General features: G+C 45.5%; 1 protein-coding gene across 1 annotated transcript in view; it reads right to left on the bottom strand.

The window, feature by feature from the left end:
• STAB2 (stabilin 2) overlaps window positions 1-25,749 on the bottom strand; it is a 182,892-nt gene that overhangs the window by 5,914 nt on the left and 151,229 nt on the right. The window contains exons 52-65 of the mRNA XM_055236360.2: window positions 25,485-25,574; window positions 23,257-23,403; window positions 21,578-21,634; window positions 20,297-20,423; window positions 18,519-18,668; window positions 15,472-15,576; window positions 14,046-14,153; window positions 11,634-11,827; window positions 10,079-10,220; window positions 7,443-7,576; window positions 5,359-5,524; window positions 5,114-5,220; window positions 2,538-2,657; window positions 1,555-1,695 (exon numbers count right to left, since the gene is read on the bottom strand). Of these exons, the coding sequence (XP_055092335.1) occupies window positions 1,555-1,695; window positions 2,538-2,657; window positions 5,114-5,220; window positions 5,359-5,524; window positions 7,443-7,576; window positions 10,079-10,220; window positions 11,634-11,827; window positions 14,046-14,153; window positions 15,472-15,576; window positions 18,519-18,668; window positions 20,297-20,423; window positions 21,578-21,634; window positions 23,257-23,403; window positions 25,485-25,574 (1,788 nt within the window). The remainder of the gene's footprint in view (window positions 1-1,554; window positions 1,696-2,537; window positions 2,658-5,113; window positions 5,221-5,358; window positions 5,525-7,442; window positions 7,577-10,078; window positions 10,221-11,633; window positions 11,828-14,045; window positions 14,154-15,471; window positions 15,577-18,518; window positions 18,669-20,296; window positions 20,424-21,577; window positions 21,635-23,256; window positions 23,404-25,484; window positions 25,575-25,749) is intronic.

The following is a 25,749-nucleotide window of genomic DNA, read 5'->3' as shown; positions in this document are numbered from 1 at the left end:
CAGATTCAAATGCACATTAAGTTTTGAGAGACACTAGTCTAAACTGCTCTTAAATAGAAATCATTTAATGAGATAAACATTTAAAACCAATATTTATTAAGCACTTGCTACCTGTCAGGCACTATTCTCTGCATGTCTCAGAACTCGAATTCGACATCATGGTTATCACCACCTCCACCACTATCACCATGGTCATCTCCATCAGCATCATCACCATCATCCACACTGAAGGGGCTTAGAACATGTCACCCCAAAATAACATCATTTTGGGCCGGGCACGGTGGCTCACGCCTGTAATCCTAGCACTTTGGAAGGCCGAGGCAGGTGTATCACTTGAAGCCAGGAGTTCAAGACCAGCCTGGCCAACATGGCAAAACCCCATCTCTATTAAAAATATAAAAATTAGCTGAGCGTGGTGGCGGGCACCTGTAGTCCCAGCTACCTGGGAGGCTGAGGCAGGAGGCTTGCTTGAATCCGGGAGGGGGAGGTTGCGGTGAACTGAGATTGTGCCACTGCACTCCAGCCTGGGTGACAGAGCGAGAGGCTGTCTAAAAAACAACAAAAAACCACCCCCCACACACCATTTTGGCATATTAGTTATGTTGAGCAGAAGGCACTTGAGAAACAGCAGTTGCAGGAAGGGTTCCCTGACCTGCTGTCTACCTAAAAACGGGTGATAAAATTTCCCATGAGAAAGTGCCCCTTCTGTTCCGGAAGAGAAGAACATCCTTATTGGAGACTGGGAGTGGATGATGAAATGGATCTGTACAAACAAATCTACTGAAATACTCCTTATCTTCCACTCATATCCACCATCTATTTCTTAGTCATGCCACAATTTACTGCCCTTAGCCTAAAGCTCTTCGTTTGATCAGTTTTCCACAATATATCATTTCTTTAAAAAGTATATAAGCTCTTGATCCCAACTGTTCTTTGGGTCTCTATTTTCCATATGAGGGTTCCCTTGATTCACATAAAAGATTAAATAAAATGCATATGCTTCTCTCCTGTTTATCATATGTCTATTTAATTCTCAGGCCCAGCCACAGACCCTAAGAGGGTAGAATAAGTTTTTCCTCCCTTGCATCACAATCATGAAAATAATGACCTGTATCATCATCACCACCATCACCATCATCCTGATTTTTCAGATGAGGAAATTGAGACACAGGAAAGCTGGATAACTTGTTTAAGTCCTTATAGTTAGCAAGTGGCAGAACTGGGATTCATACTGGGGTCATTTGGCTTTGGAGCTCATGTTAATGCCTGGAATAGGCTGACAAGCTGACCGAAACGAAGACGGAGAATCAGCTTTAAAATGGGTTCATTATTCTTCCCCATTACCAGCTTCTGAGGCTGCCCTATTTCCCAAGGGGTAGAGGCTGCCCAATTGTCAGTGTGGTATGCTGTGGTGGGCAGTTAACACCATGCCCTATCTGCAGGTTTAGAGTTTATGTTTGCATAATAGTTGTCATCTATTAAGCACCTACTGTATGCCAGGAACTTTGCATGCCTTATCTCCCGTTCTCTCAAGAAGCCCAGAAGACTTCATACCGGTTGGAGTGGGTCCTGGCTGGCGGTGATGAGCAGCTTGCTTCCCAGCCTCGTTTGCAGGGTGGTGCCATTGACAAGGTCATTGTAAAAAAACATGCTGACATTGACGAGGTGGTGCTCGATGTCCCGCCCAGACAGGGTCTGAGATAAAAAGAGAAACACAGAATGCTCTTCAAAGGCCAAGCAATATTTTGTCCTTTTAATGATGGGGATGACAAAGAAAATCGCTTCTCATGGCCTAGGCTTTCCTGCCTCCATGTGGAGATCAGGAAATGTCAAGGTTTTCTCAGGCTTCTGGTAGTCTGGGCTCTGCCAGAGGCCACCTATAGCTAGGATGGGGGATTGAATGTCATTTGTATTGTCTAGAGCAGAGCTTTCCAGCGGTGTCTTGAGGTAGGCAGAGGTATTGCTTTTCTCAGCCCTCAGGTGGCTGGTGGGGCTGTCGGAGCCTCAGGTCAGCCACCTGTGTGTGAATTGAATAAATACTGCCAATCCTATGTGCTGTGATATGAAGAAGGTTGGCGTGGAACACAGATTGCATCAGTGGCCCTGGTTCTTCCCCGCTCCCTGCACCCCTGGCCTTTGCCCCCCATGCTGGCTTTGGGCTCAGTCGTGTGGCCTATCAATCAGGCCAGGGGCACATTAGCAAACGTGACCAAACAGAGGCTTGAGAAGCACTGTCCGGACAGGGCCTACTCTCGCCTCTCTCACTCCCTGCCACTGGCCTGAGAACTCGCCTGGGCTAGCCTGTTGGACGATGAGAGTCCCATGGAGCACAGCCATTGATGGCCCAGCTAGAGCAGCTAACAGCTGGTCTCAGACCCCGAGTGTGCCAAGACCAAGGGAGTGGCCACTGATCTGCAGATGATCTGTGAGCTAAATAAATGTGTAGCCACGAGTTTTCAGGTCATTTGTGACACAGCATTGTTGTGGTGATAGATAACATGCTAGTCTAAAGCGAAGGCACCAGGGACTCAACTCACCTCATTCTCCCCCAGCCCACTGTTCTGTGGCACAAAGAGGGTGCCGCGGACGGACAGGTCAGTCAGGTGTTCTAGAAATGCACGGCCTCGAGCTGAGCTGTTGGAATAGGCCAGCACTTCCTGGGGAGAAGAAGGAAGTCATCAGAGGGGCCAGTCCTGGTGAGCAGGGACCAGGGTGGCTGGAGAAGGTCCCAGGGCATCACCCATCTGGGAATATTCATGGTGTGAACCAACTCAGCCTGCTGCTCCTTTGCTGTGTCTTCTGCCTGCGCCATGGGAGAGTTTGAGGACTTTTCCTTTCCTCAGTGAATCCTATGGTTTAAGACGCAGCCACGTCACAGCCCATCCTCCACGTGGCTGCTTGAGCAGCCCTTTGAAAGGTGCATCAAATCTTGAGTCTCCTCAAAATCCTGCAGTGGCCCCCCACTTCACTCAGAGGAACAGTCCAAGTCTTCATAATGGCTCATGAGGCCCAAAGTATGTGGCTGCTGTTGCTTCTCTGACCCTGGGCCTAGCTGTCCTCTCTTGCTCACTCTGTTCCAGCCGTATGGGGCCTCCCTGCCCTTCCTCAGACTTGCCTGGCACGCTCCTGCTGCTCATCCTTTGCTGGACTGTTCCTTCTGCCTGAAATGTTCTCCCAAGTCTGCGTGGCTCACTCCCTCTCCCATTTACACTTTGCTTACATGTCACTTTCTCCCCAAAGCCTTCCCTCATCACTTCAGACAGAAGGGGGACCCTGGGGTGCCCCCCAGCCCTGCTCCACTTTTTCCATAGGATCTGGATCTATCACCTAGCACTCAATACTATTGACCTGTTTGTTCCATTTATTTGTTTGCTTGTTCACTGATATATCTTAAGCACATGATAAGTGCTAAATATTCACTGAGCAGGCTGGGTGTGGTGGCTCACACCTATAATCCCAGCACTTTGGGAGGCTGAGGTGAGAGAACAGCTTGAGCACAGGAGTTTGAGACCAGCCTGAGCAACATAGTGAGACTCCATCTCTATAAAAAGTTAAAAAATTTGCCGGTGTGGTGGTGTGTGCCTGTAGTCCCAGCTGCTCAGGGGGCTGGGGTGGGAGGAGCCCTTGAGTCCAGGAGGTTGAGGCTGCCATGAGCTGAGATCGTGCCACTGTACTCCAGCCTGGGCAACACAAGACTCTAAGGAAAAAAAAAAAAAAAAAAAAATATATATATATATATATATATTTTAATATATAATTTTAAAAATATATTTACTTTTATATTTTTAATTAATATATATGTGTATATATATATATATATATATATATATATTTTTTTTTTTTTTTTTTTCCTCCTTCCGGGCTACTGAGGCCCAGAGAAGGTTGGTAATTTGCTGAAAATGTTTTGTTCTGACACCATCTTTTCTTTGAAATGCTGTCGTAAGCCAGGCTCCCACACAGCAGAAAGATTAGTTTGGGTGTTCGTCTCTAGTGTATTTAATGGTGGTCCTGATTTTTAGACCAGTGAGATGGATATCTTTGGTCTGTGGACAAAGACTCCCTTTTGGGGTTCTTGGTCTAACTTCCACATGGATCCTACAAGCCCTATACTCATGCTCAGTGCCCTTTCTTCCTGCGGTCACTGCCTGTAGATTCTACTGGGAACAGTGGCCCAGGCTGTCCTTGTTCCATACTCTAAAGCACGAGGGGGAGGCTGGAACCAGGCAGTCTGAGATTGAGCCCAGCTCTGAGGAGTTAGGCCGTGTCCTTGGCCTTGCTAAGCCTCAGTTTCTTCATCTAAAACGTGGATATAGAAGTGTCTTATACAGTTGCATGAGGATTTAGTCCTTCTAACAAGTATTTATGGAGCACCTGTCATGTCCAGCTACTATCTGAGGGTCTGGGGAGACAATGGTGGTCAAGGCAAAGAAAATCCTTTCCCTTATGGAAATTACATTCTATGGCTTGAATGAAATGTCATCTTAAATGCTCAAGAAATGTTAGCTGTTGTTATTGTTGTTGTCATTATTACTGTTAGGTCAGTTCTTTGATCAGTCAGCACCAAACCTTTCTCCAGATGGGGCTTTCTCTTCGCTGGATATGACTTGTAGAATATTGACGTGACTTTAAGTGCAGTGCAAGATGCAAATTGACTCCATGTTAATTTGGCTCACTGGGTGATCACCAGGCAGGCTTAGCTAACTACATCCATGAAGAAGATTAAAGAGTGTCTCATTTGTGTAGATCATGCTCTTAAACTGTTCCAGATACAAACAGAGATAATACCAGCTCACATGAACATAGAATTTTCCATGTACACACCACAGGTCTAAATGCTTCACAACTATTAACTCATTTAATGATCACAATGACCCTACATAGTTGATGCTACTACCATCTCCATTTTATAGATGAGGAAGTTGAGTCCCAGAGAGGAAAGTAACTAAGGTTTTACGAGTGGCAAAACTAGGCTTTAGATTCAGGCAAGGTGGTCCAGCACCCATGCTCTTAACCGTGACTGTGGCCTTCAGCTTCTTAAGGCCTCACCCCTCTAATACCTGCTTTGAGGCAACCCCTCCCTGCCTGAGGCAAACCAAGCAGACATAGTACATACCGTCAGGAAGTTTGTGAGTGAGGGGAAGGACATCAGGACCTGCAGCAGGTTCCCGCTGCATGAGAAGCCATCTCCCACATAGCCCACCTTGCAGGTGCAGTTCACATCTGGAGGGCAGAGGCACACAGGGTCCCACGCAAGTAAGGCAGGGGCCAGGGCTGCACTGCTTTTGCTTGGGCTGGCCAGGCTGAGGATTGCTCAGCAGCTTCATGGCCCAGAACCTGAAGTGTAGCTGGGGCAGTTACCTTTCATCCGATAGCAGAAGACATCCCACATTTCACTCTTGTTGGGTCTAGGTCCATAGTCCACTATCCCAACCACACCAGAGCCACAGTTTTGGGAGGCGAAGGCTGTGGGGTAGGCAACCCGCCCGCTCTCCAGCCAGCCTGCTGAGCACAGGTGGTACTTGGCCTGCAGGGATACAGACAGGGCCATGGGTCAGCTGCAGTTTCATGTGTTGTGGCATCATTTGGTTAATGTCTGATTCCCCTATTAGACCATAAAACCCATAAAGTCTCACTTTGCCTACTGCACCTCTGTGCCTGGCACACAGTAGGTAGTCATTAGATGTTGACTGATTGAGCCACTGGGTGAACAAGTGTCCTCTCTTTCTTGTAGGTACCCAGGTCTTTCATACTCATTTCTCTTCTCTCTGCTCTTGAGAAAGAATTTGCTGTCATCCATTTATACTAGGTGCAAATTTTTCTGCTAATGGGTTGATAGAACTCTGATGATAGAACCCTCATTTTTTTTTTTTTTTGAGGCGGAGTCTCGCTCTGTCACCCAGGTGAAAGGGCAGTGGCATGATCTTGGCTCATTGCAACCTCCACTTCCCAGGTTTAAGCAATTCTCCCGTCTCAACCTCCTGGGTAGCTGGGATTACAGGTGTGCACCACCATGTGCAGCTAATTTTTGTATTTTAGTAGAGATGGGGTTTCTCCATGTTCATCAGGGTGGTCTCAAACTCCTGACCTCAAGTGATCCACCCGCCTCTAGGTCCCAAAGTGCTGGGATTACAGGTGTGAGTCACCACGCCCGGCCTAGAACTCTAATTCTTCATCATAATATCATCATTGCTCTCATCATTATAATTATTGTCATCCTCCCCATTATCACCACCACCATCATCATAATCATCACCACCACCATCATCATCATCATAAGACTTATTGAGAGCTTATCTGGGGTCAGGTTCTCTTGCAAGAGCTTTTCATGTGTCAATACCTTTAACTCTCAATCAACCCTATGAGGTGGGAACTTTTTAAATCCTTATACAATTGAGAAAATTGAGGCAAAGAGAAGTAACTTGCTCAAAGTCACACAGCTGGCAAATGGCAAAACTGGCATTCAAACCCAGGTGGTCTACTATTCCAGATCTTTCAATAATCTTAAAAATTGAGTTCCTAGTGTGTGCCATATTACATTTAGTCCTTCCACAAACATTCCAGGTAAGTCAGAAATTTTAGTGGCTTGATCAAGGCCATATGACCAGCAAGCAGGAGAGCAGAGATTCAGATTCTCTTTGAGTCTGGGTCCTGGCATCAAAGGCTTTATTCCTTGGTAAAGAAATACCAGGTCTGAAAAAGTAGAGATTTGTTAGTGATGGAGGTTGGAGAAGGGGCTTTAAAATCATACCTACTAGGCATTCATCTCCTCTGCTCCCAGTGATAAACCACCAGCCTGGAACTCCAACCTGCTAGCTTTTCCAAATGGGTAGGACTTCTAGTTTTAGAGGTTAAGAGAGCAGCACCTGATCAAAGAGCTCTGTTTCCTTCCTGCCATATCTGAAGGCTTGTGCAGTCTCTATTCTTTTCACAGTCCCTCCGGCCACAGAGAGCTCCAGCTATTCCAGGGAAACTCCACTGTTTTGTGGGTTTGGGGAGATCCGCCCTAGGCTTGTGGGTATTGCTCTTTTTGGTTTCCAGCTGTGAGGTATGCACTTCCAGTCTGCCTCTGCCTTGCCAGTTGAATGTCATGGTTGAAACAGACTTTTAAGAGTCAGGTCTATATTTAAATATTGGATCTGCCACCTCTTGGCTGGGTGACATCAGGCACTAAAACTTTCTAAGCCTCAGTTTCCCTATCTGTAAAATGGGAATAGTAACACCTGCTCTGCCTCCAGAGATGTTGTAAGGATGAACAATAATATCAACGAAGCACCCTGCACAGTCCCTGACACATAATAGATGCCCAATAAATGGACATGGTGACTGTTAGCATCGTTCCAGGAGCTACCTGCACTCCCTTAAGTCTCCCCCATCTTAAGAAGGGGATGTACTTCCACCCCTGCAGACTCTGTCTGCACAGAATCTGCTAACTGAGGACCCACCTTCTGGGCATAGGAGAGCTGGTTGTAGGTTGCCACGGTCGCAGCTTCATTGGCACAGGCCTCTTTGGCTTTGTCAAAGGTCAGCTTATACTGGCCCAGTGGGGAACGTAGATGGAACACCCCAACAGTGGTATCTGGATGAGGAAGAAGAGGAATCGCCCAGGTGAGCCCACCAGGTTGGCAGTGTTTCCAACAATGGACTCTGAAGGACTTTCAAAACGAAGGCCCCAGCTATACCCCAGAGTGTCTCCAGAAGCCACTTTCCCTTCAAGTTATGTTGAAGTACTCATTTAAAATATTTCTTTTCTAACTATAAAACTAGCATATGTTCATTGTAGAAATTAGGGCAATACAGAAAAGTAAAAAAATAAGCAAAAACCACCTACAATTCTATTCTCCAGAAATAATCATTACTCCATGGCTAACATTCCGATGTATTTCGTTCTAGAATTTTACTTTATTTTTTGGTAAATTTTTAATTTGATATAATTTGACATTCTTTCAATCTTCTTTCCTATTTATTCATGTTACACATACTCTAAATGTGGTAGCATACTGCCGATGTAGTTTTCATAAATCTTTTTAAAACTTAACATTAAATCATAATTACATCCCAATATTATAAAATTTCTCTGGTAACATGATTTTCTCCTCCTCCCCATACTTATAATTGAAAAAATTTTTGTGACCTTTACAGCTATAAAAAACACATTAAAGTGAGTTTCTGCCCAGGGCTCTGTGTTTTCTGACCCCTGCTGTGCCTTTTAAAAAAGTTTTAAAAAATTCATTTCCCCCTAAGATACTGAAAGATTTTTATCACTGGTTCATAGCTGATATATTTCCTAATCAAACAATTCAGTGCAGAGACCAGCAGTAGTTCAAGAATCAAGTCACATTTTTATATTGTCAAGTTCATTGTATACTGCCACAAAAAGGATACTTTCTACACCAAAGAAGACTAAGTTTTTCTTGTTTGAACATATTTCAATAGCACAATGTGTAAGTCAAATGATCTTGGCCATATCTGAAATGCAAACACCAATTTAACAGCTTGGAGAAGTATGGAAAAGTGTTCCTTGTCTCTTTATTGAGACAACAAAATACAATGAATTTGAGTAGATGTATATCAATATATTTTATCATCATTTACTATTAGATATTTATGTTATTTCTAATTTTCTGTGATGTTAAATAATGTTGGGATGGGTATGCTTATCTTTATTCAATTCTCAGATTATTTCTATAGGATGGGGTCCTGGCAATGGAACCATCAGGTCTCAGTATGAGTTATTTTGAGGCTCTCTGCTGCATGCATTACCAAATCAGCTGCAAATCATGAAGGCAGTTTGCCCTCCTATGAACTGTGTGAGGGCAGGCGCTTCCTCCTGAACGTGGGATGGTTCTGTAACTGTGCCTACAGGGAAAGCTGGGGCATTCTCCCAAGCTAATGGTAACCACACAGCTCCAACAGAAGGGAGGTCCAACGTGATGCACAGTCACTTAGTATCACTGCCAACATTTTCTTGGCATTCATAAGAAAGCAGAAGAGAAAAGCCCATGGGAGAAGCTGGACCACACTCTATGAGCTGGGTGGATTTCCACTTGGAAGTGGGCTTTGGGAACAGGTGGGACTGGCTGAATGAATTGTGTCCTAAAGAAAAAGCCAAGCTCTTCTTGACTTCACAGTCCCAGGGGCAAATAACTTCCAAATCAGCTGGTCCCAGCTGTGCATTTTTGTCCCCATCCTAAGTAGCAACTGCCCATAAAATCTTTCTGCTTGGAAGTGCCCCTGTACCTAGACCACAGGATATCCCCAACCAAGCTTTCAAACCTCTCGTCACCTTCCCTCCCCAGCTGCTTTAACCCAGCACCACCACTGCATTTGGTCTCAGGATGGAAACTTCATGGCATGGCTGAGCCTTTCCGTTTCTCTGTTCTGTGTCCATTGTTAGTTCTTTCAACTTCATCTCACTCCTCTTCTCAGTACAGACCCTGCTACTAGGGGGTCACAGCGTTCATGTCTCTTCCTCATGGCTTCATCCTTCTCAGCTGACCCTTGATGATTCTCTCCTGGCCATGCTGTCCCTGCCAGCAGAAACGCCTTACTAGCTCCTCTAGCCCAATTCAAGCCTCCAGGAAATCTCCGTCAGAGACCACATCTGTCAAACAAACCAACCCTGGAGAGATCTAGTACATACTGATCAGCCATAAAGTGCAGTGCCCTGAGTCACTTTCTGAACCACTGAAGTCCCTCTGCCTTGGCTGGGGGCTATGTTTATGGGTCCTTTCTGTCCTCCTCCATTGGGTTGCAAGATGTCCTATTGCCCATGCTTCTGCACTTCTATGTGGTTTTTCACTTTTCTCAGCCCCCCAAGTAGCTGGGATTACAGGCGTGCGCTGCCACAACTGGCTAATTTTTTGTATTTTTAGTAGAGATGGGGTTTTGCCATGTTGGCCAGGCTGGTCTCAAACTCCTGGCCTCAAGTGATCCATTTGCCTTGGCCTCCCAAAGTGTTGGGATTGCAGGCTTGAGCCACCAGGCTTGGCCTGATTTGTTTTTCTTCTTTCCCTTGAGGGTGCCTTCCCCAGGCCTGAAGAGGAGGGTGCTTTGGGCCATAGGCCCTGGTCACACTAACCCTGGAAGTGGAGGTCGACACATTTGGCGTCCGCATGGCACTGCCCGTTGTCCTGTAAGCAGCGGTCAATGGGCAGCTGCTCCGGCTCACAGTTCAGCCCATCTCCCACATAGTGACTTTTACACTCACACTTGTGCTTGCCCTGTGGAGGGAGAGTGGGAAGAGATGAAAAAGTTCCTTCTCTAGGACCCCAGGATGCCCAAGTGCCCGTGGGACCAATGTCCAGCCTAGGAGGTGTTCAGATGGACCAAGAGAGCGTGCCTCTCCTGTCCAGTGGGAATAACTGCTACATCCTGCTTTTATCCAGGCTTATGATGAAACCTCATCCTTTACATCTCATTTCAAATGTGGCTTCCTCAGAGACAGCCTCCTTGACCACCCTACATAAGTAGCTTTTCCATTTCCTTCTATTACATTGGCCTGATTTATGTTCTTCACAGGGCTCCTCATGCTCTCTGAAAAAATTCCGTGCATTTTTTTCTGTACAGTTCATTGCCCCCCTCTCTCTACTTGTGCACAAGCTCCGGGAAAGCAGGGACTCTTTTTGTTGTAACCCTGGGACCTGCAAGAGCACATAGTAGGTACACAGTGACCACTGGTTCAATCAGTGAATGATCTCCTTTAATCCCCACAACAACTCTATGATGTCTGCATTATTATGAGGCCCACTTTACAAATGAGAAAACTGGGGATCAGAGAGTAATTAGCCACCTCCAGGTCACACAGCTTGTCAGTCCAGGAGGTAAGATGCAAAAGCAATCTGACTCTAGAACCACATTTATAACCAGGAACAGACAGTATCTTGCATCATCTTTTCTGCACTTTTCCTGCCACATCTTACCAGTTTTTTTTGTTTTTTTGTTTTTTTTTTTGAGACAGAGTCTTGCTCTGTCACCCAGGCTGGAGTGGCGCGATCTCGGCTCACTGCAAGCTCCGCCTCCTGTGTTCATGCCATTCTCCTGCCTCAGCCTCCCGAGTAGCTGGGACTACAGGTGCCCGCCACCACGCCTGGCTATTTTTTTTTTTTTTTTTGTATTTTTTTTTAGTAGACATGGGGTTTCACCATGTTAGCCAGGATGGTCTTGATCTCCTGACCTCATGATCTGCCTGCCTCGGCCTCCCAAAGTGCTGGGATTACAGGCGTGAGCTACCGTGCCCGGCCAGCTTTTTGTTTTAATAAGCCTTTTATTTAGGATAATTTTAGATAGATAGAAGGGTGGCCAAAGAGAGAACTCTCCTATACTCTCCACCCACTTTCCCCTGATGTCCAACATAACTATAGCACATTCGTCAGAGCTAAGAAATTAATGTTGGTACATTACTGTTAACTAAGCATTACACTTAAGAATTTAACCAGCTTTTCCATGGACGTCCTTTTTCTGCCTAGGGGACTACCTTGCATTTAGCCCAATGACTTTTAACGAGAAACAGACTGTGCTAGAAAAAAATGTTTAGGAAGAGTCCAGGAGATAAGCAGAGTACGGGAGGTGGAAAGGCAAGGAGGAGCGAAGCCCAAGGGGCTGCTCCCAAATTTCCCTGGGAAAGAGCGACTCACCGGGCCTGTCATTTTACAGGTGGCGTGCTCGTGACACCCTCCGTTAAGGCCGTCTGCACAGGGGTCTATCTCTGTGCAGCTGCGCCCGTCCCCTTTGTATCCCTTCTGGCAGCTGCAGGAGACCTTCGTGCCCTTCTGGGAGCATCTGGCCACCTTTGCACAGCCCCCGTTGTCCTGTTTGCAGAAATCCACAACTGCAAGAGCAGAGGAGAGAGGGCTCAACTTACCACCTTCTGTGGAACTAGGGCTTCAGGTCAGGGTATGGGTCACCACCGCACTAGTGGTGTCGGGTGAGTAAATGGGCCCCTATGTGTTCGTGCTTCTCTCTCCATGCCCTGTGGCCTCTGTGCTGGCCTTTGCAACAGGAATATTTTTGTGACACCCTCATAGATGCAGCCTGATGACATTTGTCTGCTTCTGCCCCCTTTGTCATATACCTCCAGGCTTGACTTTGGTGTTAGTTTTCAGAATTTGGATTTTTAATGTTAGGACAGTGTGTGTGTGTGTGTGTGTGTGTGTGTGTGTCTGTGTGTGTGTGTGTGTGTGTATGTGTCTGTGTGGTGTAGTTAGTGCAATATTGAGCACCTGTGAGATAGACATTGTTATCCCCATTCTATAGATGAACAAACTGAGACTCAGCTTAGCTGACCTGACAAAGGTAAAACAGCTAAAATGTGGCCTGGCTGAAGATTTCAACCCAGGTTGGTTGGGCTCCAAAAACCCATGCTTTCCTCACTGTGCTGCTCGTAGAAGCTTTGTTTTTATGATCCCCCAAATATCGACCCAACAATAGATTAGCTCTAGCCTCAGGAGTAGCTGAAAAGCCATCTGCATTTATGCAGCCACTTGAGACCCTGGAAGAATAAATACAAGGACAAGAAGACTCATTCTAAGGATGGGAGGGTGGGAAAAGAGAATCTAGGTCTTTGTTGCCATTGTTGAACGCTGACTCACTTCTGGAATGCCTTGTAGCTGAATAAAGAACAGGTATAGCAAGATCTAATTTTTGTAAAGAAAGTATATATCTCTGAATATTTATCCATGAAAAATATTAGAAAGTACATGTGGCCGAGACTACTAATTTTCCCTCAATACCTAGTCTCTGTTTTCTTCTTCTTCTTCTTCTTTTTTTTTTTTGGAGACAGAGTCTTGTTCTGTTGCCCAGGCTAGAGTAGAGTGGCCTGATCTCAGCTCACTGCAACCTCTGCCTCCTGGGTTCAGGCGATTCTACTGCCTCAGCCTCCCAAGTAGCTGGGATTACAGGCACCTGTCACCACGCCCGGCTAATTTTTGCAGTTTTAATAGAGATGGGGTTTCACCATGTTGGCCAGGCTGGTTTCAAACTCCTGACCTCAAGTGATCTGCCCATCCCGGCCTCCTGAAGTGCTAGAATTACAGGTGTGAGCCATTGCTCCCAGCCTAGTCTCTTTTTTTCTATAATAATAGATTTTCAGGTGGGCTTATGGTTGCCCAATAAAAGACTACATTTCCCAGTTTCCCTCGTAGCTTGGCATGACCAATGATGAGATTCCAGCCAATGGGATGGGAGCAGATGTGATTTTTAACAATTCCTAGTTTGCATTCTTAAAGGGAAGGAGGTTTGCCTCCTTCCTCTCCTTCATCTTGCTGTCCAGGATGGGCTTAGGGTATTGGCCACCTCAGGTGAGGTGAGTGAACGATGGCAGAGCCACAAGATAAAAGGAGTTCAGCCCCCCAAATGAGCTTTCAGAGTGAAACTGTATTAGCCCTGAATACTTCCAACCTGTTACATGAGACAATAGGAAACATCTGCCTTATTTATGCCGCTGTTCATTTGGGTCTCTGTATGGCCGAACCTATATCCTAACTACTATAGATGGATATTGCAGTGTTCACAGTGGTTCTCACCTAGTGGTGAGAGTATGTTTAGGTTTAACTTAAAAAAATAGTGTTGTGTATTTTCTGATTTTTTTTTTGAAGGCTGGATTACTTGTAGAGTTAGAAAAACACTCTAAAGTTAGCCAGATGCAGTGGCACATGCCTGTAATCTCAGCTACTTGGGAGGCTGAGGCAGGAGAATCGCTTGAACCTGGGAAGCAGAGGTTGCAGTGAGCCAAGATTGCACCATTGCACTCCAGCCTGGGCAACAAGCGTGAAAGTCCATCTCAAAAAAAAAAAAAAAAAAAAAAAAAGAAAAACATTCTAAAGTAAAGTGCATCCCAGTTTGCAAAACAATTTTGAAACCCTGACCTGGAGGGTGAGCAGATCAAGCATGAGCACACCCATTAAAGAAACTGAGTCATAGAGAGGATAGGTGCTGCTGAAGTGGCTCAGACAGGAAGGAGGGCTAGGATGAAGCCCAGGCACTGTGAGCAAGTCCTGCTCCTCTCCCACACCACGCTGCTATTTCACCCGTGCACAAAGGTGGCTTACCTGTGCATGTGATTCCATCACCTTCATAATCCAGGTTACACTCACACGTGTTGTTCTCCTTACAGGTGGCATTAGCAGAACAAGGAGGCGTACACACTGCAGGCAAAACTGCAAAGAAAGGGGCCACTTTCATTCTGCACCCATGGTGTAAAGAGTTAAAACCCATCTAAGGCGACTTCCCAAGACTCTCTCTGGACCACTCTGTTCATAAGTGCCCCTGTACAGCAGGAAGATGGGGTGATTTGCTAAGGTCTTTTTTAGCCTTGGAGATTCTGGGATTCTAGAATTACTCTTTTATAGTAAGACATGATCTCTGCAATGTCATTGAGATTTATATGAGAAAAAATGTTCTTTAGGGGCTATTAATTAAAACTTTATACCACACAACTTATTAGCAGGAATGAACTTGGCAGATCAGCTCTCTGGCTCTAAGGACAGGGGTTCCCGATGGAGATGGTTAAATTGGAGGAGAAATTCCACGGCCTTCTGAGGGCACCACTGAACTAGGGAGAAGTCTGGAGCTTTGGTATTGGCTGGGGTTACGGTGCATGCAGGCAGCAGGAGGCCACGTGGTGCTTAGGGGAGGAGGGAGGAGGCAGAAGGAACAGGGAGGAGGAGGAACTCAAGTTAGCCATACTGCTGCAACCCATGAAACTTCAGGTTGCTAAAGCCCACAGGAAGGGCCTCGCCATACCCTATGACCCCAGGGAGGATTAAATGACAGTCATTCACATGGATAATTCAACCAGCACATTTCAGATCTACCAGAACGCAGGGCTTTGGGTATAAAGGAGACATCAGAAAACTGACCACTTAGTAAAGATCGAGCTATGACAATGATTATAATGATGAGTGTGATAATGGCAGCTGCTTGTTTTGAGCATCTGCATACACTGGGAACTTCAAAACCATGCTCGCTGACCCTGCCAGCAATCTTTTCCTTGCAGAATGTGTAGCATGAAGTTCTTTTTAAGGATAAGCAAGTCAAGGCTCAGAGAGTGCAGTTACCTAAGGCCATTCATCTAGTAAGTAGCAGAGCCAGGGGTCAGACCCTGGTCTTGGGCATTCAACGTGGTTTCCATGAAACCACTCAGCCTCTGTGTCAGTACCCATCTGGGCCCCCAAATCACCAAGACGAGGCACAGTCCTTGCCTGAGCCTGGGATTCTGTGCTTGGGGTGGGTCCTATAATCATATGGGATGACATGCTAGTTTCATAGGTTTGAGTTAAATCTTTTCATCTAGTTTTACTGCAAGTCTCCATCCTCCTGAGGCCCAGGGCTACAGATCTGAATCATCTTTTACCACGTGGACCTGCTTTGTCACTTTTTTCAGATGTCACTCAGACTCCCAACCTCACTTGTATGCTCTTGGCAGTGTTCACTGCAGCCCTGGGCTGCCAGCAGCTGACCACTCCCATGACTGACCTGCCTGAGTGTCACACGAGGGGCCTGTCCACCCCGTTTCACAAAGGCACTGCCCGGAGCCCGTGATGCCATCATCGCACTGTCCGTGGTCTGAGCAGCCACAGGCTGTAAACAAATTAGGATATGATCAGTCATCAGGGGTTGAGACCCAATCAACCAGCTCCCTGACCCCTTGTTGGCTATGCATTTTTCAGTTGTGGGAGGCACCATGCTTATGTCATAGTCATTCATTCATTCATTCATTGAAACATCTAAAAAACTTATTCAGGGACTATCACAGGCCAGGCACCGCTAAGCGATAAGGTTACAGGGAAAAACATAATAGAGAAGGTCCCTGTTCTCATGGGGCTTACAGTCTCAGAGTGCCCAGCTGTTGATCATGTAATTATAAATGAGATGAATGTTACAATCACAGTAGAGAGTATCATGGGGTACGCAATGAACATTTAGGGAGATCATCTCATCTGGGGCTTCCTGATGGAGAAATCTATTTAAAAGTAAAATTTTGGCTGGGTGTGGTGGGTCATGCCTGTAATCCCAGCACTTTGGGAGGCTGAGCCGGGAGGATTGCTTGAGGCCAGAAGGTCAAGACCAGCCTGGGCAACATGGTGCAACCCCGTATCTACAAAACAACAACAACAAACAAAAATTAGCCAGATGTCGTGGTACATGCCTTTAGGCCCAGCTACTTGGGAGGCTGAGATGGGAGGACTGCTTGAGCCCAAGATGTTGAGGCTACAGTAAGCTGTGATCACACCACTGTATACCAGCCTGGGTAACAGAGTGAGACCCTGTCTTAAAAAAAAAAAAAAAAAGTACAACTGTGGCCAGGTGCAGTGGATCATGCCTGTAATCCCAGTGCTTTGGGAGGCTGAAGCAGGAGGATTGCTTGAGGCCAGGAGTTTGAGACCAGTCTGGGGAACATAGGGAGACTCAATCTCTACAAAAAATTTAAAAAATGGCCGGACGCGGTGCCTCACTCTTGTAATCCCAGCACTTTGGGAGGCCGAGGCGGGCGGATCACGAGGTCAGGAGATCGAGACCACGGTGAAACCCCGTCTCTACTAAAAATACAAAAAATTAGCCGGGCGTGGTGGCGGGCGCCTGTAGTCCCAGCTACTCAGAGAGGCTGAGGCAGGAGAATGGCGTGAACCCGGGAGGCGGAGCTTGCAGTGAGCCGAGATTGCGCCACTGCACTCCAGCCTGGGTGAAAAAGCAAGACTCCATCTCAAAAAAAAAAAAAAAAAAAAAAAAAAAATTTAAAAAATAAAAAATTATTTGGGTATGGTGGCATGTACCTGTAGTCCTAAATACTCAGAAGGCTGAGGTGGGAGGATTGCTTGAGCCCATGAGGTTGAGGCTGCAGTGAGACATAATCCCACCACTGTATTTCAGCCTGGGTGATAGAGTGAGATTTTGTCTCAAAAAATCTCTCATTAAAAAAGTAACATTAAAAAATATATACGAATTCCACCACTTCTCACCACCTCCAGCACTACCGCACTAGTGCAAGTCACCATTAACGCTGACCTAGATTGTTGCATTATTTTCTCCAAGGGGCCCTGCTTCTGTGCCTGTTCTCCTACAGATACCCTCCCCAGAGCCATCCTTTCTAATCTCTTCACAACACCCCTCTGTTCACAACACTTCGCTGGCCTCCTGTCACACATAGAGCTAAAGACCTTTCATTGGCCAAAAAGATCTGGCGCCTGGTGACCTTCAGATTGCATTCTCTTCCTCTCTTCCTCCTCTTTGCCCACTCCACTCAGCGACCCTGGTCTTCTTGCTGTTCTGTACACACCAAGCTGGCTCCTGCTCCAGGGCCTTTGCACTTGCTCATCTCACCTCGAGGAAAGCTGTTCCTCTGGTCTGCATTGTCCATTAGCTACGTGTGGCTATTTAATTAAACGTTTGGTTCCTCAGCCACACGTTTTGGGTGCTTGATAGCCACATGTGGCTAGTGGCTAACATACTGGCCAGTGGAGTCATGGAGTCTTTCCCGCACTGCCGAGAGTTTGATTGGCCTGCTCTTCACACTTCATGCTTGGCCCCCTTGTTTCTGTTAGGTCTCTACTCAAATATTCCCTATGTGAGGTGTCTCCTAAAACAATGTCTCCTTTCATTCTTCACCCTTCTACCTGCTTCTTTGCTTTTATATCCTTTATAACTATTTTTTAGAAAAATTTGTTTCTGTAAGCCTTTTGAGAGCTGGAATTTTGTCCCTGTCAGTCCCTAAACCAAAAATCCCTAGACATTAGAAATATTCAGCTGGGCACAGTGACTCACACCTGTAATCTTAGCACTGTTGGGAGGCCAAGGCGGGTGAATCACTTGAGGTTGGGAGTTCGAGGTCAGCCTGACCAACACGGAGAAACTCCATCTCTACTAAAAATACAAAATTAGCCGGGTGTGGTGGCGCATGCCTGTTATCTCAGCTACTCAGGAGACTGAGGCTGGAGAATCGCTTGAACCCGGGAGGCAGAGGTTGCAGTGAGCTGAGATCGCACCATTGCACTCCAGCCTGGGCAACAAGAGTGAAACTCCGTCTCAAAAAAAAAAAAAAAAAAAAAAAAAGGGAAAAAAAAATTGCTGGCTCTTGAGCAAATCACTTAAGCTCTTTGTACCTTGGTTTCTTCATCCGCTAGCTGTGGATAGTAACAGTGCCTATCTCAAAGGGTGGTTAAGAGGATTGAATTGTAAAACATTTGTGCCTGGCACATAGTAGGCACTTAATCAATGTCAGCATTCACTATTAGTAAGGACTCAGTAAATCCACGTTGGTTGAATGATTGAATGAACGTTGTTCAGCCACATCTTGCCTTGGTGGCTGCTGGGGACAAGTTTCACTTCTAGAGGCGAAGCTTTTTCATTGGAAACCGGGAATACATCCAAGGAGGAAATAAACACATAGGGCAGGCAGATGGGAGGGGTGTGGCTGGAAGAAAGGACAAGAAGGATGCCTCCAGGTCAGGGCAGATGGCATGGACAAGGACAGGGAGCACACAGTCAAAACACAAGCTCTAGCACGGGGAAGTGGCGCCACATACGCAGACAATCAGGCCCGAATCTCCCCGGCCAGCACATCTCACACGCCGTCCCGTTGAAGCCGGTGTTGCATTTACACTCTCCGGTGGCCGAGTACTGATCAAGGCAGACACCCCGGTTATTACACGGGGCATCTGGTCCTCCAGGGCAGGCTGGAAAAGATGAAACAGCAGTGACTCAACAGTCTCCCAAAGCCAGAGCAGCTCAGCACCTTTGTAAATGTGCTGTGGCATCTGACCTCTGTTAGCCCAGAGGGACCATGGCCCTCAGTGTCAGTGGATATTTAGGGCATGTCACTGGCCTATGGGATATGAACTTTATGGTATCTGATATGATTCTGTCTTGGCAGAGTGATATACTGAACTGTGCACTGTATTTGGGGGTTTGTGCACTGGATTTGAGGATATCTGGGCTGAGTAATGAACTTGCTCTGAGCTTTTGTTTTCTTACCTCTAAATGATGATAATAATAATGATATAGTGTCTGCTTGACCTATACCATGTTGTTATTGTGAAGATCAAATGAGGCATTATAACAGAACATTTTGAAAATATAAAGCACTGAATATTAGAATGATACTGATTTTCATGAATGGTCCACACTTTAGTGATGGAGGGTGGAGCTGGGTGGTCACAGGGGCTCTCAACCCAGGGTATTCTCAATGAGATTATGATGGAGTATGCATGCTAGTAAAAATCACAGCTGCTGGAGACAGACCAGTGGGACCTTGGGTTTACTTCTTATCCTCTCTGTGCCTCTGTTTTCTCATTTACAAAATGGGGACAACAGGCCAGGCACGGCGGCTCACGCCTGTAATCCCAGCACTTTGGGAGGCCAAGATGGATGGATTGCTTGAGCTCAGGAATTTGAGACCAGCCTGGGCAACATGGCGAAAACCCAGCCTATGAAAAATACAAAAAAATTAGCTGAGTCTGGTGGCATGTGCCTGTAGTCCCAGCTACTTGAGAGGCTGAGGTGGGAGGATCGCTTGAGCCCAGAGGGTTGAGACTGTAGTGAGCTGTGGTCCTGCCACTGTACTCCAGCCTGGGTAACACAGCGAGACCCTCTCTCAAAAAAAGTCGGTGGGGAGGGGAAGACAACAATGGAACCTGCTCCCTAGGGGTTGTTGCCCAGATTAAATGTTTTGATACGTATGTGAAAAAGCACTCAATAAAACTCAATAAATGTGCCTACTTAGAACAACATGTGGCAAATAAGTGATTTTGAAGCATTTGTCATGCTGCAGCTGTTGATGTATTGTTGGCTAGAAGTTAACACAGGGGTTTCAGGATGGGCCCAAATGTGCTTTGGCAAGGAGCCCTTTCCTGATGAGGTAACAGAGGGAGACAATGCTATACATCCTCTACCAGGGACAGGGGCGTGCTCAGGAAATTATGGCCCATACATACTGTGTCAGTACATCACCTGCCAAGGGAGAATCGTATCAAATGCCTTTCATCATGCTTATCAATATCATGGATATTGTGTTGCACAGCATCAGAAATGAAATATGGTGTGTTTCAGAAATGTCTACACTATAATGTCAAGGGAAAAAGCAGACACACAATTACAATATATGCACAGCAGGATCTCAACTCGATAAAAAAATATGCCAAAGTAGAAGGAATGATACACAACTCTTCAGAGTTTTGGGGTCTGGGAATCATTATTAGCAGTGTTTCCCCCATCTCCCTGTAATTTTGGTACATTCAAAGACTGGACAATGAGCAGGAGCATATTACCACTTTTAGAGTTGCGAGGGGGGAAGAGGCACCCTCACCCTGACACTCTCGCCCGAAGTAGCCCTTGCAGCACTTGGGGATCTGTATCACCAGGCTGCACCGCTCCCGGCAGCCTTCCAGGTTCCTCTTGAAGGGCACGTTGTAGAGACACTTCTGCTTCACACCCTAAGGGAAGAGAGTGGACCATCACTTCGCTTACCACCACAGGGACTGGGGCTCTGGGGCTCTACTCTGTGCCCTCATGAAGGATCTTAGGTATTGCCCAAGTAAAAAATGGGACTTCCAATGTGAGCCAACTTTTTCTCTAAGGTAATATTTTTCCTATGGGAATCAACAGACCAATGGCAGAAACACGAAGATGAGGGAGGAAGTAGATCTAGGGTCCATGGGAAGATTTCTCCCCAGTCTCAAGGGGAAGAACTTTCAGAACCTTAAGAGTGCTCTGCAAGTGGCATGGTTGCCTGGGGAGGGAGTGGGAAGGAGGTAGCTTCCTGTCACAGAAGGGGTGTGGGGCAAGGCTCCCGAATTGTAGGAAGGGACGGTATGAGTTAGATTTTGTTTTGTAGGGATATTTTCGTTATAGGTTTTACTAGTAGACTAGAAAGAGCTTGACTTTGGAATAAGTAATACAAAACAGCATTTAATGAGCACTTACTATGTGCCAGGCACTTCAGTGTACCCACGTTTTTAAAATTTACTTTTCCTAATAGCTGCACAGAGTCCATTATTAGCTCCATTTTACAGAAGCAAACCTGATAGGTCATAGGATTTGTCAAAGATTATGGAATTTGACCCCATACCTGTGGACTCCAAATTTCATTGACTCAACCATTACTCTCCATTGCTCTCTGGACTTTCATCCTAGCATTGCTCCTTACTAGCTGTGTGGCCTTGGGCTGATTGCTTACCCTCTCTGAGACCCATTTTTCTCATAAGTAAAGTGTAGGTAATAATAGCTTCCTATGAGTATTATAAAGAGGGATAGAGTAATGAGTATATAAAGGCTCAGCACAGAGCCTGGGACATGGACAGCAGCCAACAAAATGCAGCTATTTTTATAATCATAATTATCTTCTAAGTCCTTCTAGGTCTACCATCCCATGACTTTCCTAGACAGTTCCTAGAACATGGGTTGACAGGTTGCCTGGGCTGAGAATATCTATCTTACCCCATTAGCTTTGTTGTTGAAAGAATGACATAAATTACATTTATGCAACATATGTGCACGCACACACACACACACACACGCACACACACTGAGGTCTGCTAATGGAACAGACCTGTGGTTCTCCAAACATTATCACTGCATTCTTAATTACCTTTGGTTTACTCCACCTTGGGCAGCTGGGAGTATTGACACAGCTCCCACACTCCCCCTAGTATGCAAGAAAAGAAACACTTGAAAACCAAGAATATCAGAAAACCCAAGGAAATGTTCCTGATTAATACCTGGATGGATTAGGGGCTTAATTAATCTTGATTAAGCCTCTGGCTATGATCAAGAATATGAAAACAGGCCAGGCATGGTGGCTGACACCTGTAATCCTAGCACTTTGGGAGGCCAAGGCAGGAGGATCGCTTGAGGCGAGGAGTTTGAGACCAGCCTAGGCAACACAGCAAGACTTTATCTGCAAAAAAAAAAAATTAGCCAGGCATGGTGGCACATGAACCTGTAGTCTCAGCGACTTTGGGGGCTGAGTTGAGGGGATCACTTGAGCCCAGGAGTTCAAGGCTGCAGTGAGCTGTGATTGCACCACTGAACTCCAGCCTGGATGACAGAGCAAGACTCTATCTCAAAACAACAACAACAACAAAGAATATCAAAACACACACACTAACTTTGCCACACATAATTCTGAAGATCTGTCTTGGGCATTAGCTCTGTACTTTCGTTCTCTGAAGGGAAAATCTGTTATACAGAGCTGGACCAGGGCAGTGTCTTACAGGCATATGCTATTAGCAGTGGGACATATGGGTGCAATTGTTCCATTTTAAGTTAAATGGGATCCTTTTGGCCAATCACCAATACTATTTGAGCCTTAGTTTTATAATAAATAGGGATAATAATTCTTGCTATTTGATCTTCAGAAGATTGATGAGGAAAAATGATTAACTGAAAAATATGTGTGGAATATAATTTGGAAATTAAGAAGACCCCTGTGGTAGAAAGGACAACTGGTTTCATCTCCTACTTTGGCTGACTGGGATCCAAAAAATTTGGGATAGTTATTGAAATTCCTAGAGGATGCCAGGTACTGATATCAACTGGTGACAAACTTTGCCATGTAAAGTCACTTTACCTCTTTGAAACTCAGTTTCTAAATCTACACAATAGGGCAGATGATAACTATTCCTATTACTGGATTATTGTAGGGGTAAGCTAAGCATTGAACAAAATGGCTGGCTTCAGGGGAGTACTCAGTAAAGATGCTAGATGGATGAATGAGTGAATGTAAAAATGCCTCACACAGTGCAGGGCCTGGGATAGAAGTTCAATCAATATTGTCAAATGAATGAATCAATGGGTAAGTGAATAGAGGTGTGAGTGGCATATCATATTAGACTGACTATGTGAAATTGCCCTTTTCATAGGCTCCAGACTGTCAAATATGGCAATTTCATATGGTGTAATCTGTCAGACGTTAAACAAATGTTTGTTGAATGCATGAGTGAGTGACTGAATAGAGGGATGTGTTTGAAAATGAATGGCAGTTGGCATACAGTTGGTATCCAAGAACTGTTTTCTCAATGATAAGGGAGTGAATGAGTGGGTGAGTAGATGGGTGGATAAACAAGAATATTCCAGGCTGTGTGGGGCTAAGTAGATGCCTGTTGCTTCTGAGTCTAAAGAACTACATCATTTGGCCCTCAGGTCTTCTGGGTCCTAGTCTTGCTGAGGACAGGCCCTAAATGGTTTCACAACAGGGTCCACACTGGATCATGAGGGCCATTCTTTGGCTTAAGGTTCTCTTACTACACTGTTGTTTTTAGGACTGACCGAGGCATCGAAAGTAGTAAAGGTGTCACAGCGGCCCCCGAGGGTGGGATCAATCAGCAGACAGTCAATGCCGTAGGCCACGCCCAGATCAAACAAGAGCTCCCGCTGCACAATTCTGCAGGTTTGGCCATTCAGAAAGAGGTCACCCTAAGAAAGAAAAAAAAAAAGAGAGAAAGAGAGAGAGAGAGAGAAAAACAGTCAATCTCTTTCATACATCTCTTCTTTCCCAGCCATGTAACATGGCCAGTAACTGCAAGACTCGGGAAGAACTTAATAAAACTCCGTGTATTTATATATTTATCAAATACCCAGCATGTATTATGTGCCAGATACTGTTCTAAGTCCTTTACCTGTGCAACTTCTTTTAATTATTACAACAATCCAAGGTGGTTGTGTTGGACGTAGCTGCTGTTATTAGTACCCATTTATAGACGAGGGAACTAAGGCAGTGAGAGGTTAAATGACTTGCCCAGTGAATGGTGGTGTGGGCATTTGCATCCAGGCAGTCAGCCTCAGAGCCTGCCCCCTTAACCCCTCTGCCTCACTTCCTCTACCAAAGGAGAAACGTCAGCAGTGGGTGATAGGGTGGAGCAAAGATGACCTTGCTGTGGTTAGGGATGAACTTCACTGATGTGCCCTCTTTGTGTGTAGTAACCGAGTCTCCTTATTTAGTGCCAGCACCTAGCAAAGTGCCTGGTGTGGCTTTCTTTCCAGGGTGTACAAGTGATAGGCTTTAACTTTGTAATGATAATTTCTTTTTTTACATGTACCAGGCATAATCAACTGGGCTTTGGAGACATTATTTCATTTAATGCTGGGAATAATCTCAGGGCTTCCTTTCCTGAGGTCACCCAGCTAGTAAGTTGATGGATACATTATTCTTCCAGTGTATAAAATGCTTTTAGAAAGCTTTTGAGAGGAAAACAAGATAACTCCCAGCATCTACGGATGGGATGGAGATAGTGTGACTCAGTGGAAGGAACACCAGAAAACTGTGGTTAAAGCCTTGCATGCTCACTTATGTACTATGTGACCACGGGCAAGTCACTGAACCTCTCTGAGGTTCATTGTTTTCTTCACCAGGTAAATAGAGCAAATAATTTCTAATATAGGGTTGTTATACAGATCAGACTAAATAATACATTGCATAAAATACATTGCTCTGAAAGTTATATCAACACACAGAACAAGCAGAGGGCATTCTTACTATCCTTCTCTGATAGTTGTCTATTTTGGTCTAGGGAGTCAGGAAAATCTCAAGAGTGTACATTGGGATAACGTTCCAGAAGCTGGAATGAAAAGATGTGAATACTCTTCAAATTCAGTTATAAATTCAATACAATTCTAATTCAAACACCAAAGGGATACTGGTCATAAGATGTTGACCATACACGCAGAATGTTGTATGGAACTTGTTGGAATTCTCCTTGAAGGGAATTAACTCAATTGGGAGATGCATCCCTTTTGCCCTTCCTCCTTCCCACTGCCTGGAAAGTGGACATGGTGCCTGGAGCTCCAGCAACCATGCTGGACCTTGGAGGCTGGAACCATGTGCTGCAGAGCAGAAAGACAGAAGGTGCTTCTCCACTGAGCCATCATACTAACTCTGGATTGGCTACCTCCAGATTTCTTTTATAAAAGAGAATAAATCCTTATACATTTAAGTCACTGGATTTTGGCTTTTCCATGATATGCAGTTGAAATAATCCTATTAGACCCATTCATCATATGGAATTACAGAAAGACAGAATTGTTCAGGAACTAGCCAGGGAAGGTAAAAATTGCAAACCTCTCAGTTGGCTGATCTAGGTAGGTATAGCCCAGAGCTGGCTCTGACTGCCAAGAGAGGGTTGGAGGTGAGGTCACAGTAGTGGGGCTGGGAAGGAAGAGAAAGGAATGACTGTATACTTTCCTGTTTCAGGAAAGTATCTCATATTGGAAAATAAATGCTCTACACAAAAAATAAAATCAACTGGAAGCTGCTCTCCACAGTGTGAGAGGCTTCCTGCCACCCGCTAGGAGGGCTTGGGTTGGCCAGGATTTATCAGGTTTTTCATATCCAATTACATACTCTCAGGAAAAATACCTCTGAAGGTAGTGAGAAAAAAAAGAGCCTGCTACGAATGGAGAGAAAAAAATGAACATCTCCTTGAAGGGGTAGTGACTGGGGAATAGCTTGCTGTGAATGTGTTAACCCCTCCCTGCCTACCCTTCATGTTGATACTCACGATGTCACTGCCAGCTCCACACTTCACACTCAGCTCTGAACCTTGCAGGGTCTTCCAGGCAGTGGATGTGGGAAGATCCACAGCTAAAACCTGTAGGAGCGATGGTGCCATGTGACTGCCCCAAATTTGGGCTGAAGAAGGGACGGCCCGAAGGAGCTTTACCAAAAAACCAAATTCAGATGCAAATTTTTCCACAAGTTATAGTAACTTTAGCTTTACAATGACCGTAGGTATAACCAATGGGAAGAATAATCAGGGGCTCTCT

This window comes from Symphalangus syndactylus, chromosome 13 (assembly GCF_028878055.3).
Source record: "Symphalangus syndactylus isolate Jambi chromosome 13, NHGRI_mSymSyn1-v2.1_pri, whole genome shotgun sequence".
In the NCBI taxonomy this organism is placed as follows: Eukaryota; Metazoa; Chordata; class Mammalia; order Primates; family Hylobatidae; genus Symphalangus; species Symphalangus syndactylus.
The sequence above is the reverse complement of the archived record's forward strand: the minus strand, read 5'-3'. Positions and strand labels throughout refer to the sequence as shown.